At 36.1% G+C, this 17,497-nt stretch overlaps 1 protein-coding gene across 1 annotated transcript in view; it reads right to left on the bottom strand.

Annotated features, from left to right (window-relative positions):
* EXOC2 (exocyst complex component 2) overlaps positions 1–17,497 on the bottom strand; it is a 137,424-nt gene that overhangs the window by 89,109 nt on the left and 30,818 nt on the right. Inside the window, 3 exon segments of the mRNA XM_062570039.1 lie at positions 67–147; positions 11,943–12,067; positions 16,535–16,648. Of these exon segments, the coding sequence (XP_062426023.1) occupies positions 67–147; positions 11,943–12,067; positions 16,535–16,648 (320 nt within the window).

Here is a 17,497-nt window from a genome sequence, read left to right on the forward strand (position 1 = left end):
ATTATTAAAAACTTGTTATAAAGTCCAAAGTCCATAAATAGTTGCTGGTAGATGGACAAAACTTACTGTTCAGGACATTCTCCAGTTTTTGCGTCATGGATCCTTCTACTTTTTCCGTTCCATCTGCTTCCAGTTTTTGATGGATTGCTGGAATAAAGTGTCTAGTTAAAATGCAGAACATTTTAATAGGTGGGAATACATTACATCAAAGTGAAGCTTTTAAACATTTTTTTCAAATTTAAAATAAAGTGTTATTTTTCTTGTTAGACACAAAAAATACAAACATGTTTCATGGAAGCATAGTCTAGTGGAGCACACGGCTGAGAGCCAGACGCTGCAGAATTTTAACTATTACTTTAACACAGACTTCCTGTACGTTCTTAAACAAGAAACCTCTTAAGAAGCAATAAAACCTGAGGAGAATAATCTTTATTAGCTATCTTGCAATACAGGTATTAATTTGATTTGGTATTTTGAAAGGTAAGCATCATTCAAATAACAAATACTTTGGCTTTGTAGGGCAAAACTGGTCTTTTGCATTGATCTCATAGAAAGGTATAACCACTAATTAAAGGGTGGAAAACGAGTCATAGGGAATTCAAATGATCTCAAAAGCAAGCGTTAGAAACTTCCCAAAATAAGCTGTTTTCATCTGTAAGAATACAATCGTAAGTCACTTGTGCAATTTCAGTGTACCTTTCAGCAACACCCTGCATTACCCACTACACAAAAGCACTGTGGTGCTTTTGCTGAAAATGGCATGAAAATGGGGGGTTGGGGGTGCTTTGTTTTTAGAAGATGCTATTCTTTTCTGCCCTAAAATGCCCATAGCCCAACTTTCTGTTTCCACATGGTATTACTAATGGATGTGGAGAAATTTAGTATCAGCATTAATTTATTGCTTTCATCATAATTCCTTGTAAGGGACAGATTTACCAGCACACTCTGACTACACCATACCCTTCTGGAAATACGGGCTGCAAACAGAGGGCAGATACTGCTTTCTTCTACTTTGTCTCTTATGTAGACTCAGTTTACTCTTCCCCTCTGTAAAGTGCAACTAGTACAAATCATTTTTTTTAACGAATATTGCTAGCAATCTTGCAAACATGCAGCCTGTATATATAAAATAATTATTTCCAAATCATATGATTTTCCTTTATAATTTTTAATGTATTAATATACAGAAAATTTTGTGTATCAAGTAGCCGTCAACTCCTGTTGCTTAAAAAAAAAATTCCCATTGGCTTCAGCCGAGAAATCTTCTAAAAAATTGGTACTCCTTCCCACTTGTTCTCTGAAGAATGAAATGAAGTTACTGGTGACAGTGGTGCTCTGTGCTTTAAAGAAAGTGAATACTGATACATTGTAGTTCAGAACACAAATACATTCTTGAAACCAATCTCCCAGCTGCCCCCAACTATCTTGCTTCAGTTTGCATGACAAAGCAATCTTGGGGTGCTTTAGTTGGACTCTTCTAAGATGAAACCCACCTAGAAGATGGGTTAGAAGATACACCCCAGGAGCATGCTTAATGTGCTCCAAAAGATATTTTCAGTGGCATTCAGTCCTCAGTGATACTCAAGCTAGTTTGAAGAAGTGCCCTAGAGGGCACATAACATGCACATCAGGTTCTCATCCCAACTGTCTTCCTCTACAAATCTATTCCTACTTGCCCACGCTACACAGACACAGTCTAAGAGGAACAAGTGAACACAGACAAACAACTGCCTTTAGCAAGGCAAGTCTGTGGCCTCGGTCCTGCTGTGAAGAGTGAGAGATGGTGGCTATTCTGAAACAGGCTGGTGCTTTATGATAGTATCCAGCCTCTTTCAAAGAAGGAGTTTTAATTTAAAAATAAAAATGGCAAAAAAGAGAGGGCAAAAAAAACCAGAGAAAATCCTGTTATTCTCAGACAAACATAACCCTTCAAATGGAGCCTAAACACAAAATTTCAGAAAGCTATGTTTTCTTGAAAATGCAAGAGAGCCTCTTTATTTTTGTTTTTAAAATCACTACAGCTAAAAAAAATTGATTTAGGACACTATTTCTTAAGATAAACCACACTAAAATTCTCGAGTATGTTCAGGAATAGAAAACTATTTTAAAGATTGTGTATTCTTGAATCATAGCACATTTTATAGATAACATAGACATCATTTACTTTTGAGAATATATCTTCATAATTTTATAATAAAAACATTATAGGTTCTAATGATGTAACTCCATTTATATGCATGAGCTCTGGTCTTGTGTAATACAAATACAGTACTGCTATCTAAGTTTTATACTAAACAGCAGGTTCATCAGAACAGCAATCAAAACAGTAAGTATTTTAAAACCAAGTGTTGTAAATATTATTGGAACATTGTCAAAAGATTCAAATATATTTAAATTCATATTATCACTATGTTCTGAAATGTGTTTACAAAAGATATTTTTAGATGGCTGTGGATAAAAAATTATTTATTGTCTCAAAGATTTTTAAAATGCAACATTTTGGAAGTATTAATTATATAGCACAAATTGCTGACCAAATAATTAAAGTGTTACTCGCAAAGAGGACAGCTCAATTTCCACAACTGAACTGTAGTATCTAAACCTCCATCAGAAACAGGGTTTTTTGGTAAAAAATATATGCAGAACATGATCAAGATTTTCTTTAATGGACAGAGAACAGTAAGTTCTGTGTAAGGACTGTGATTTAACACATTACCAGTCTAAATAGTATTAAATCATAAAAGGATTATTTTTATTTTGAAAGCAGCTTATTCAGAAATTGTATCATGATCATAAATCAGTTTTCAGAGTGAAAAATGTTATGAAAAATGCTTTACTAGAAAGTCTAAACTTTGTTTGCATGAAATAATTTTTAGAAAGTTAAGTAAGTTCCTTCCACAGGGAACCCTCTGACTTATAAGTTTAGACAAGCAAAACTACATGCAATCAAGAAAAATATCTGTCGACCTAATCTGGTAGGAAGGAATTTAGATACGTTCATGTTATTCCTTCCTCTTGAAATAAAACCATGTAATAGGGGGCTGTTGTAGTTTGCGATGATTCCCCTTCACATCACCATTTCCAGCCTACATGCTTCCTTGTGCTGGATCTAGCAATCACACAAATGCAGGGCAGAAGCAGTGAGCTGATCTGGTGGAAAACTAAGTCAAAGAGGTGTTTTTCTGTTTGTTTGTTTTTTAATTCATCAGAGATCTTGTCTAAATCAAGCCACAGCTGCACCATTGCAATGCAAAGGAAGAGCATATGGCTAAGGACAAGTGGAAAGTAAGCCTACACCTCTGTTAACAGCCAGCAGTTAGATTAACTTCAGCTGCAGCTTCATACCACAGCCATTAATGAGTTAAGGATAAGAAGAACACAGAGAAAGTTTTAGGGTTCCCTCTGAAGGCCTGAAAAAGAGAGGGATGGGCAGGATTTTCTGTTGAACTGTGAGTCACTTGGACTTACTTGGTATGAACTATGCAAGTTGGAAGAGCAGTTGAGGTCACTTCTCAGCATTTCCAAACCTAGCAGAGCCCATTTACAATTACAATAAGCTTTATGATAAGAAGCGTACAATAAATAAGGTGAGGATGGTCTGGGTCCACACACTTTGACCATGTCTAGAAAATTAACTTTTTTGTACTATCCTTGCCAACAGGTGTTCCAGTTTCCCACCTAAGTCAAAGTATTTAAAGGCTTGCAAACATCACAGCTTCAGTGAAACACTAACTAACAGGGACTAAGCTTAGAACTCACAAGCTCTAAACTGTGACCAAATACTTCAAAATTTTGTCAGAACACAAGCAACAGATTAATCTGGAAAACAAACCAAAGTACAGGCCCATAGTAAAATAAATTACAATTAAATTCATTGCTGCTCTTGTAGAAAACAATTTTATTTCTTCTACGAAAGGATACGGTGTGCTACATGGGCAACTGTAAATCTGTAACAAATTAAACCACACTTGTCAGGGTCATGCAATTTTTGACTTGCTGATTTCATTTTTGATTTACTCATTACTTTTTTATAGATGCATTTTGAGATAAGCACCAATGAGTAGTATTTTCAAAACTTCTGCCTAACTCTGATCAAAAACAGATGCAAGTTTTCCACCATTTTCTAATAAGAGGAATATACATGCATTTAGACATGCATACCTGCAAATCTTATCCATTTGCACAGAAATATAGTTAAAAGTACCAAAAATATATCAAACCTTTTTAATCAGATGCAGAAAATGAGGAAAAAATGACAAAAAAAAAAAAAAAAAAAAAAAAAAAAGAAAGATTGATTCAGCAAAGTAGTTCTGAAGATGTTAATGTGGTAACCATAAAGATCTTGGCACTGAAGCATAGTAATGGAAGGAAGAACACTATATATAAACATGCTTCCATGATTCCAGCAAATGGGTGAATGAAAATGCCTTTATTTAATCTTTTACACAAGGAAAAGATTTTCTGTAATTTGAAGAGAATTCTTCTGAATTTGAGAATTCTTCCTGAATTTCACAGGAATGCATAACTGTATATGACGAGCAAAGCAACAAAAAGACAGCTAGTCATGATCAGAGTTGGTACTACATACCCTATAAAATCTAAAGAACGTAAAAGTTTGTTAGTATGACCAATAAACAATACCGCTAAGTATTAATTTCTCACCAATTTCTGTATCATTTTGTGAACTGTAGGATAAAGCTGGCTTTACTCTGTGAAATGTTGCCAAGCTAAGCTAAAATGATAAAATATTGAAGCAAATGGTGTATACCCTTTAAACGCTACTATGTGTTTTATATCACAAGCGTTTACTTTTTCAAGTTTGTTTCCCCAACGTAGTGCAAAAGATCTAATAAAATGGAGAAACTTAAAATTATATTAAAAATAAAAGTACAATGCTAGAAGGGAAAGTTTTTATGGAAATAGGACACAAGACATTGTAGCCTAATAAAATTGTGAGGCCTTAAAACTGTGCTCTCATGAAGCACTGTATTTAAATAAGTGTGATATTTCTAGGGAAATATCTCAGAAACAGACAAAAATAGTGGATCTGCTTAAGGATCCACTAAAAATTCCATGGTTGGACTGAGGCCATGCCAGGGTACTTGAGAATTTTAGAAAACAGAAGTGCTATTTCCTTATTACCTATACACTGCTAGCCTCCTGGATCTGTGAAAGCTAGGGATAGGAATAAAAGTAGCTTTTAAACACTGCATGTAATCTAAAAATGGTATTGAAATCAAAATGGAATGATGTAACATAATATTAAGCTGTTTAAATAGACTGTAAGTCAAATCAAAGAATCGGTAAGGTTGGAAGGGACCTCTGGAGATCACCTAGTCCAACCCCTCTGCTCAAGCAGGGTCACCTAGAGCATGGTAGACAGGGTTGCATCCAGGCAGGCCTTGAATAGCTCCAGAGGAGACTCCACAACCTCTTCCGGTGCTCCGTCACTCTCACAGGGAAGAAATTCCCCCTCACAATCAGGCGGAACTTCCTGTGGTTCAATTTCTGCCCATTGCCTCTTGTCCTGTCACATGGGACAACTGAAAAGAGTTTGTCCCTGTCCCCTTGACACACTCCCTTCAGGTAAGTACCTGTTGTTAAGTACACGTTGATAAGATCCCCCCTCAGTCTTCTCTTCCCCAGGCTAAACAGGCCCAGCTCTCGCAGCCGTTCCTCACAGGACAGGTGCTCCAGCCCTCGGATCATCTTCACAGCCCTATGCTGGATTCTCTCCAGTAGCTCCATGTCTGTCTTGTCCTGGGGAGCCCAGAACTGGACACAGTACTCCAGATGAGGCCTCACCAGCACTCAACCCCGCTGGCAACACTCTTCCTAATGCACCCCCGCATACCATTGGCCTTCTTGGCCTCAAGGGCACATTGCTGGCTTATGGTCAACATGTCATCCACCAGCACTCCCAGGTCCTTCTCTGCACAGCTGCTCTCCAGAAGCTCAGCCCCCAGCTTGCACTGGTGCTGAGGGTTATTTTTCCATAGGTGCAGGATTCTGCACTTGCCCTTGTTGAACCTCATGAGGTTCCTCTCCGTCCAACTCTCCAGCCTGTCCAGGTCTCTCTGAATGGCAGCACAGCCCTCAGGTGTGTCAGCCACTCCTCCCAGCTTGGTATCATCGGCAAACTTGCTGAGGAGGCACTCTGTCCCCTCATCCAGGTCATTGATGAGGAAGTTGAACAGGAAATCTGAGTCAAGTTTAATTTTAGGTCTGTTGCATGCTTGCCATCAACTGTACTAATTGCTATTTGAAAGTTAACTCTAAAACAAATTTTTGGATGTTTTAACATTTTTCATATAAAATATTAATAAAATTTATCTGAAAAACCACAAAGTCACAAAACATGACACATGTGGTAGCTAAAGGCTGCTAGTAATTGGTCACCAGCTGACATCTGTAAAGATGATTACTGCTATAGAAGAAACCATATGAGCAGTTAGCATTAGGACAGGTACAGGCTTGGGCACAAAAATTTCACTGTGGACCAAGATAATCTCTACTGAGATGCTTTCCACTTTTTCAAGCAGCACGTGAGCGTATATTACCTACTACCCAGTTACATACTTCACTGGCGATCCTTTAGTGGGTCATCTCTCTTTCAGCATATATTGCTCATAGCAAACTCTTTCTCCTTGTCATCTAGCAGTGCAATATCAGAATACAGGTTTTCAAGAAGCAAATTTAAATCAGCATGGCTATTCTTTCATCGTTGTGTGTATGTGAGAAGGCCAATAAACGTATGTACAGAGTATGTAGCCACAATAGGGCAGTTGCTTCTTATTCAGCTTCTGTGTATAATACAGCATGTATATCTTGAGCTTCAGACATGAGCGTCCACTTGGAAAGCTAGACAGTGAGCTTAGAGCATATCCTTCATGAGTACTTGGAGGCATGATCTTAGCTCAAAAACTGAAGCTACTTTGCATCTATTGTGAGGCACATACATGCACATACAAACTGTTACCATAAGTTGCTGTATCCTAATTTATCTTGGTGCAATTTGTTCCCATGGCCCTGTTGCTTCTATCCTCTCCGAATCACCATAATGAAAGTTTCTAGCAACAAAAATGCACTGATTTTACCAAGACAACTATTTTCTAAAGACTGAAGCAGGATGAGAAAGACACCATTAATGGACATACACCAGTGAGAGCACTCAAAGAACTACTCTAGTTCTCAGCTGTATAACATGTAAGTAGTAATCATATATCAGAATCTAATTTACTGAAATGCATATAATTGATGAAAATTCACACTATTTGAGAAAGTACATCTGAGACTGTAGAGTAAGGAGAAAAATGAAATGAGCAATGAAATGCAAATTATATGTATTATAAAACAAAAACATGGCAAAAATAAAAGCTGGCATAAGTCTGACACCTAACAAAACCAATCACAGACTAACCTTTCATTGGACAAACAGACAAAAAGATGAAAGGCAGTAAACTGAGGCAAGAGTTAACAATGTGAAAACACTTTAAAATTGGTTAGTTGACACTTCACTAATTTATTTGCAAATTGAATCACCAATGAAAAATTAGTTGCATGTATTCTCTTTAAATTCAAACATAGCTCCTCATTCCTCTCTGCACCCCAGAATTCAAGAAAAATGTTAAGTCTAATCAAAAACTGCTTTTGAACTACACTTAAGAAATGGAAACAAAGAGACATTTACACGGCAGACAAACATTAGGTTTTAGTTTTCCAAATTCCCAATCTGACTCAGAACTGAAAAAAGATACAGTGGCTTTTTTTGTTTTAGTTTTAGGAAAAAAAGCATTAAACACACATAATGCCAGCACACCGTGTTTACTCATACTGAGCCAGACCCTGGATCATTGACATGCTCATCCTAGAACTGGCTTTATGGGATGACATGCAGAAGTTTTCTACAGGAAGCAGCAGCAGCAGCATGCATTGGGCAGAGAGAGGATCATTCCACACAGGTGAAAATTATCACACCTTATGCATTAGGCAAGATCCTGGACAAAAGGCCAATTATGGTCTGAATACTCCATCATATCATTTTTCTCAAAGGCTATATGGCCTTCCAAGTGGAAAGGAGAAAAGGAATAGAGCTGTGATAGCTAGCAGTGCCTCTTTCCTACAGAGTTTTCCTGAAAATCGCTTAAAAGGAGTTTTTAAATTGCACTGCACCAGAAGAACTGTTGCCATGACAAAAGAGAGCATCAAATATAAACTTCAAATTTGTTCAAAATATCCGTTTCAAAATACAATACATTATCTTCCTTCCTGGCCAATACGATTCTCAAACACTTGGATGTTTTCATATAATTGGTCAAGTGAAATGGTCATTTGTCTATTTTTTTTTCTTTTTACTTAAATAAAAAAACTCCATAGCCTAACATTTCAAAAACAATTATATTCAAAAAAATTATATTCAAAAAGTATATAGTAAAAGCATAGTAAAAGAAAAAGTTAAGTATATTCAAAGTAAATTCATTTCCTAGCTTTCTAAAGACTTATGGGTGGGACATCATTTGCTCCCGACAATAAAACATTACATCTCTATGTCATATAAACAGCAGGCCTCTAGTGAATGCTACTTCCTAGGTTGCAATTAGAATCATGGGAAACAAATTAGCTTAAGTCCCTGATGTTGACAAGTGGGTCAAGTTGAGGTGAGCCCAGTTCCTCTCAGCTCAGTTCACAGTTCCCTTCAGCTGATGAAACAAACTTCCCGTTGAACATCTCCTCTGCAGCAAAGTCACCATCAAAACTGGCAGCCACGCTAACAGACAGACAGACATGAGGATCTGATAAGGCAATTCTATTTTCCAAGAAATTAAACCAAGCAGCAAGGGTTTTGGCCTTTCTGACCTTTTATTTTCTTAGTAAACACTTCCTAAATCACATAATACAATAAGCATCTTGGTATAACTTTTTATGGTTTTAGTTGCTTATTTGTGAAAAGATTGCAACTAAATGAAATGTGTGATACAGTCTGATGGTACACACAAAATAAGAGTGATCTTACTGATCTCTGCTGTACACCAAAATGAGCAATTAAGGGTTTCCCAGATCATGTTCATAGAATCAGTATATATATTTGAAAGAAACATTTTTAGAAGTGTTTGAAATAAAAAAGAAAAAATAAAAAAGCAGGTACATATACATGTTAAAGAAACAGCAATGAAGTACCTGGTAAAGGATTATACCTCTTAAGACGAATTTTCTAAAAAAAAAGGATATCCTGTATTTAGAGAGAGCTAGGAGAAAAAGCACATCCATAGACAGCTCTGCTCTACACAACAAAATACCAACATGGAAATGGAACAGACATACGATTTGCAAAGAATAATCATCAGGATTGGAGGAAGTGTTCGAGGATATTTGGAGAGAAAGACTGACAACCTATATTTTCTCTATCATGAAAAACATGACTTTGGAACACCTTCCTAGATGAAGTGGGCAAAAATAAAGAAAACCTCAACAAGCTCAAGACATTTAAACTGTACTGAAAGACTAACAAACTAGATGTGATCCATTATGATTATCTTGAGTTGTTTCTGCCTGTGACAACTTGTGCTAAGCAACTATAAATCAAACAGTTTGCAGAACCAATCTGTTGTCCCTAAGAATTTGTGCTGAAACCACATTTCAGTCTAAAAAAAAATATATATATATAAACTGTTCTTGATGTGACTCTGTTTAAATGCATACAAATTCTAGTTGAACCTTAGTAAAGGAAAAATAAGACCCACCAATTCCCCTTTACTTGTGTATGAATAGAAAAGTGGCATTATATCATCTTGTAGAAACATGGTATAATTAGAGTGTAATAGGATTTTTAATTTAATGAGAGCTCTCTGTTAAAGAATTTAAATTTCCTAACTAGATGCTTAGATTTCATGTGTGGTGTTCTCCCTCACCTCCCCCACAAGTTTTGACATCAGAGCCATTTCTCCAGAACAATACGAATAATGCTCACACTGAATACTGTCCTTTATTTTTTTTTAACCTTACAAAAGGTAAGCATTTTTTTCCAGCTACCCTCCCTTAAAAACATTCCGCATACATGGAAAGACAAGACAAACAAGAAGTTCTGTGATATAAAGCTGAAATATGTATATACACTCTTTTCTTTTACTCTATAACAAGACTTTTTTTTAGAGTGAAAAGAATCAAAAACACTTCTGTATAGCAATTAATATAAAATTTCATCAGAAAAAAGGAAAATCAAAACACTACAGAAGGCAACTGTGACCTGCACTACATCCTCATTATTTTTAACTTCTGAAACCACACTATTAAATACTGTATTAAATATTGTAAACCACTGTATTGATTTTTTTTAAAATCCCTGGAACTCCAGGGTTATTGATTTATATGCATAAGAGATTAACATTTGAAGTTTCTAATTTTCTTGACAACATAATCAGGCCATTCTTAGTAATATTTTAATTCATTCTTTAGAATGACATCAACTACACAGTAACAATTGGGGAACAGAATTATGAACTGTGGGAGTACTTAATTGCTTTACCTGCAAAACAGATTTTGATGTGAAAAGGATTTCAAACTATAAAAATTAAGTTTTCAAGATTTTCAGGATATTTAAGATTTTTGGGGGAAAACAGCCTATCATTTTGCATTCTTAGCATATAATAAGTACTCAGTTTAAAAAAGTTAAAGTATATCAGATCCTGATTCTTCACGGTATCTTTTCATATGACTAAAATCATTTTCTTCAGTATTTCCACCAAATCTTCCAATCTTTCTCTTCTGATATTGAAGTTCTATCCAGATTTACGCCAAGGCTTTCAAAATTAATCAGTAATAGGTCAGCTTCAGGCAGGGAAAGAAAGCTAGACGTTCAGTTACTTTCTCGGATGAACTTCTTCAAATGAAGTCTTCCCTATCAAAGCATGTATGCCCACACTTCTGGAAAAGAAGTTCTCTAAACTAAAAATTAGTGAGTCAAGTAGCCAAAACCACTTGAAAATGTTGTCAGAGCAGCAGAGGGCAGGTCACAGGTTAATTTGTTTAGGGAAGGAGTACAGGTGAGACAACACTACTTTCTCTTCTCCTTGTCACATAGGAGGGACTAGCAGGTGGTTAATGATTGGGTCAACAGCAAACTTCCCTTTGATTCACCTAGGAGCACCACTTGGTGCCATTTCATACTTATCCAAGGCTGTGTTCCTAAAAACAACAAAAGTGCTCGCTTGGCTAAGGCTATGAGTAGGTATGTTCTTTTACTCCACGGTACCTGTAACAAAATCAATTATCAGGAGTGGTTTTCCTACAATATACAGCAGTTATGGAATACAGCACAGAAGTAAATATCAAAGCTATTGGGAACGGCCCCAAACAGTCACCTTCTTATCTAGCGCAGTCTCTAACCAAACAGAACCTTGACAGCCCATGATGAACTTTTACCCGAGACATTTTTTGCTTTGAGCATATGTAGAAATGGTACAGACAACCAATGTAATCTCACTACAAACTGTGTTTGTATGTTCCCTTTAGTAGCAGAATTAAAGAAAAAAAAAAATCTACCTGATTTCCTAAGTAAGAGTGTAGTGAATATACATATGAATACAAAAGGCTGATTATGGGCTAAAGTATCATAACACAGGAGGTTTTTATGTTGGTATAGTTTGTAGATCATCTTGATATCATCTCCAATTCAACATTTCCTCTCTTTTCTGAATTTTTAGGCTATATAGTTTCATTAAATGCCTTCAATTCCTGTCAGGTATTTTTGCTGTCACCTCTTGCAAATATACCACAACAATCAGCTAGCCAATCCTAGCCTGTGACCAAGATCATATGGATTTCTGGTTCATCACATTCTTCTAGAAAATATTACACAGAACAATAGGATATTTTTAATAATGCAGTCAACGACACCTGGACATGACACTTTTTCTTTTATACTGTATTTAGTAAGACCAATTTACCTGACAGAGCATCTTGTGCTTCAAAAAAAGTGCTGAGACCACCTTTCACGTAAGCTAGACTTCCCTCATTTTTCTTACTGGCTTGTTTCTTCAGATTCACAACTGCCATTTTGAGCTGATCAAAACTGAAAATAAATAAAAAAAAATCACTGACATTCTTACAATGAATAGGGTCAACTAATGAATAAACAGAACCCAATATTTGCAAAATAAAGCTTGTTATTGTCACAGAAATTATTGAAGAAGGAGATTGCTATCTAGTTTGCTTCCTGATAACAATAATTTTCTCTTAGAATTAGATGTCTAGAGAACTACAGTTCTGTGGGGTTTTTTTAAATCCTATATAGGGAGTTCCCATCACTTATGTTGGAAGAGACTTTGTTATATGTTAAATCAATCAAGAAATTTCTTCTAAATATGTAATGTTAGTCTTAGCTAATTGCTTGTACTACATTCAATACGCAGTGCTAAATCACTACATTTAGTACACTAGATTAAACAAATGTCAGTATTAGAGACTTCTACTATTCCAATATTTAACTCTTGAGTCCACAACCTTTCAGTTTCTCAAGTCCTTCAATATTTTTACATTAGTTTGGACATAAGTTTCAGAATAAAACAGTATTACTACAAAACAAAGAGAAACTGAATTGAGTCCTACTTTACGAAAGTATGTCTTTTCACATGCAATCCATTGGATTTTTTTACTTTTGAAAAAGTGGAATATTCCTGTCCAACTTACCACTGGTAAGTCTATGGAAGGTTTCTATCTGTGTTATTTTCCTAATATTTGATTAGAATTACTGCCAGTTTATATTTGATTTTATATTTTTATTTTTTGCAATCAGCTATAATTATTTTAAAATTGCACTATAACTGCATTCATGACTGACCCATTAACTTGTATAACATTTTTTGGTTTTGATGATGAATATGGCCTCATTAGTTACACTATTAGATCCTCTGTAAAATCATCACCATAAAGCAGGTCAGAAATACCAACACATGATTTTTATCTTCAAGAAAGTTCTTTCTCCTACCTGCAGGCCATGCACCATCCCCTTAATACAGAAAAATCAGATGAAAAATTCCATCATACCTCCAAGTGCAAGGGAAAATAGTTAAGTAAGGAAATTTAAGTCATAAGGCAATTCCCTCCAAAAGCCTTTGTCAGCTTTAACCAATAGTATAAAAAGATTTATTACAAAACCAAACCAAACTTTAAATCAGGCAGTAAGGCAGCTGTCACCACCTGCTGGGAGACAAAAATACTGGTGCACTTGCAAAGAGCTTCCTCATTATAAACGTGATGCCACAACATCTTGTTTTATTTCCTCTCGATCTCCTGGTCAGAAATCACATTATTTACTGACTGGATTGGTCTACTTGAGTGTACAAGAAATACTTACCAGCAGCATTTTCAAACTAACAAAAATCTGTACTGTTCTCTTTTTAGGAAGTTTCATTTGATGAACTAATAGTATGTCTAAATAGTTTATTTAGATTTGTCATGCTGTTGTCAGGACAAAAAAAAGACATTATTTTGATTGCTTAAAAAGAATTTCCTTCAAGGAAAAAACATACATAAGCTAATCAAAACATCAGTGCACCACATATTTAGTACTCCTAATACCTGAGGTTACACAGAGGACAGGAACTGAACAGTTGTTACAAGTTTCCAGAAAGAGCTCAAATGAAATGGCCAAGATAATTCCACAATTAATAGCAGTTCTAGAGTATTACCAAAACTAAATATTTCCAAGTGAAAAAAAGGAGTCACTTTGTTTTTTAAAGAAAGATTTCTAACAAGATTCCAAACACGATCAGATTCAGCCTATTTTTGAGCCATTCTTGCCATTGAGAGTTTTACACAACTTTTTCACCTTCAGTGCTTTAAGATTCAGATTTTCTAAATCAATATGAACATGCAAAAAAAACCCAAGTAGTTTGCATTTAAAAACAAAAATCAGCTTTTTATTCCACTGAACTGAGGGAACCATGACTTCAACCTGTTGATGTGCAAAGACATAAATTAACAGAACTTTTCTAAGAACAGAAAGAGTGTGAGCTGATACTGGAAGAAATATGTTAGAAGTGAATCTTCCTAATAGGAAGCTTCAAATGTACATGAGAATTGACTGATCCAACAACATAGCACTAGCACAGTAGAAGTTTAAAAGGGTCTATACAAGCTAATATGATCACTTAGGTTATCAACTGCTGGGTAGCACTGCTGACCAATGTTTTTACTGCCACATTGTCATATAAAAGGTGTAAGATAATCATTACATCATGCTGTTGTTCATATTCCACTGTAATTTTGATTAACTAGTTAGAGGCATCAGTTTTAAATCATTTAATCTGCTTTTTAGATCCAAGGCATTGTCAAACATACTTAAGTCATCTATGATGGACATCTGACAAAGCAATTCTCAACAGTCTCCAACGATAGTGACTGCAGCTTTCCAAGTTACTTGGTTCCAGGGCTTAAGAAAGCTAACACCATTTTTAATCTGTATCTAACCTAAATCTTTCTTGTTTCAAACAGAACCAGCTATTTAAGCACTCTTATTTTAATGGCTCAGCTCTCAATACCTTTCTTCAAGCAGGGTAGCCAAAACTGGGCAGAGTACTTCTAATTGGCATTATTAAAGCTGCAGTTGAGTAATTATCCCCATGTCTTACACAATACAGTCCTAGTGATACACCCCAGAAGATGATTTGTACTAGATTGCCAACTGAAATTTATACCATGTTACAAACACCAGATCCTCCTCTGTACTACTGTTGCCTAACCCAGGGTCCCATACTGTGCCACTCACTCTCCTTATGACCTTGCACTCAGCTATTTCATGATTGCTACAGTCAAGGCTGCCACTAATTATCACACTCCTGATCTTGTTTGAGAGATACTTCCCACAAAGAGATACTTGGAAAGCATCACCTCTAGTTGCCTGCCTAGCATCTATATTAAAAAGTCATTCCTAACACCTTCCAGAAATTCCTGGATTGCTTGCATCCTGCTTTATTGCCTTTCCAGCAATTATTAGGGAGATCAAAGTCTCCAAAAACCAGGATCTGTGATCTAGAAATTTCCTCAAGTTGCTTGAAGACAACTTTGTCCACTTCCTCATCTCACTGTAATGTCATCCTTCTGGCCTCTTCTGATCCTTATCCACAAGCTATTAATCACCCTGCTACCTATTCCATATGAGAGCTCCATATATTCAGGCTGCTCCCTCACATAAAGGGCAAGTTCCTCTCCTCTTCTTGCTTGTCCTTCCCAAAAAGCCTGTTCCCATTCATCACAGCATTCTAGCACACAAGCTATCCTACCACATCTCAGTTTATCCCAACAATGCTATATTCTAAATCAACACGCAGAGCAGATTATTATATGCTCCCCTGATCTGTTTCTCAAGCTGTGTGCATATATCTACAGTCACTCAAGGCAGGCCCCCTTTCAATCTTTCCTAAGGGCTCTCTCAATCCCATTGTTGGATCATATACTTAACACTGACCTCTATTCCCTCACTTAACTGCAAGCTGTTATTGTCATCCTCTGATATTCTTAATTTAAAGTCCTTTCCATCAGTCCGCAAGCCTACTGGCAAAGATGCTTGTGCCCCACTTTTCCAGTGGCTCCATTTCTCACTGGCAGTTCTCATTCCTCAATAAAGGATCCACTGTCATAAAAGTGCTGCCTGTGAAACCAGCTATACAGCCAGCTCTGAACTCACAGGATGAATCCACTACTAGCTGAATCTTCACCCGAGGTCAAAGAGAATACCACAGGGACTCCCACGCTCTTCACTTCTGTGTCCAGGGCTCTGCCGTCACTCTTCAGGTATTCTACATCTCTTGGCAGTGTCACTGATATCTATCTGTTGCTCATGCACGTGGGTAACAGTCCAAGAGCCAAACTTAGAACAAACTTATTGAAAAATAATTTAATAAGTTGTCTGTTCTTTCTCACCTTAATGTCTTCTAGACTTTTAAAAAGCTAGTAATCTCTGAAGCAGTTGTCAGTTTGTGATAGATTTATTTTTAAATCACTTTTCTTGCAGTTACTTTATTGCAAAAGATGCTGTCATTAAGTGTATAATAGGTAATAATGTTGATTTGCTGTTGTTCTTGCTCCTCAATCGCTTCGAGAATGATCACTCCTCACCATCACTCTGGGGGTAAATCAAAGTATGTCCCAGACAAATTAAGGACTATGTTCCAGAGCTTGCTCGCTCTCTCCCCAAAAAACCCCACACCCAAATCAAAAAAACAATCTAAACGCTTACATCTTCCACAACTGCTGGCTAAAAGCTAACTGTTACTGCTAACAGTTTTACTCTTTAGTCTATTCAGTGCCCTTTTCATAAGGCTATGAGTCATGACTTAGGTTAACATCTAGACTCCCGCTTAAGGCCATACTAACTAACTTCTTGGTTTGTGTAGGGTTTTAGCCTAAACCTCCTCATACAGAAAGATAGATCTGTTATTATAATGTCAATCACTGACACATGCAGCATATAATGAAATTGCAAACATATTTGATGTTATTAGAACTATTTATACAATATAATAGCAAACAAACAAACCTTGTTGTTGAATGATTCTCAATCAGGTACCAGGCAGCAGAAAAGTTTTCACTGGTAAAATCGGCACTCATCCCAGGAAACAGTGCCTCTAAATCCTTCTGAGGAAATCTTCCCCTGAAAAATGAATATTAATCTCTTCAGTAAGATACATTCTAGTAAACTGGTTACAATTAAGTATTACATGTTGAAACAATACATCATGTTCCAACAAAATGTAAATATAAACTTGTAACTTATCAAGAAACTAAATCTGGTACTACAGATACAACTAGTGTATCTAGAAAAGAAATCTAATCTAAATAAAAATAATTTTATCATTTTGATTTCAGTAAAGTAATATGATAAAATGACAAAACATATTAGCATTAATTTTAACAGTCAACAGCATCACTGTAAATGTTTCCATAAGAGTTAACTATCATTCAATAATTTTTACATAGTGCTTGAGGTGTAAAATTTCAGCTTAGTAATAATCCATCAGAAGATGCCTACAGATGGATCTCTTTCCTTGAAATACCACATTATTGAATACACGGTCTTTAAAACTATTATTTAATTTTTATTAGTGATTAATACATTCATTGAATAACTAAGAGGCAGGCATGCATAAACATTCAATTTCTTATTTCAACCGCACATAAAACATAAGAGTTGTAAAGCTCCTATGGCTGATCCCATACAAATAAGGGCAAGGTTGCTCCTGCTTTATGCCTTCTTTGCTAAATCCATCATCTAGATATACACCGCCAGGCACTCTCACAAGGTCTTCTACCATTCACAGTGATGGCTGGGGAAATATTGTCATATTACTCTTATGCATTATATGTACTTATGCAGAGCTCAGATAACTATGAGTATATACTGCACAAACTACATGTTGGTATAGCATTTCACATGCACAAAGAAGGTAGAAAAAAATAACTGCTACTCTAACACAGAAATTCTACCTTACTTCCCCAGCAG

This window comes from Rhea pennata, chromosome 2, assembly GCF_028389875.1.
Source record: "Rhea pennata isolate bPtePen1 chromosome 2, bPtePen1.pri, whole genome shotgun sequence".
In the NCBI taxonomy this organism is placed as follows: domain Eukaryota; kingdom Metazoa; phylum Chordata; class Aves; order Rheiformes; family Rheidae; genus Rhea; species Rhea pennata.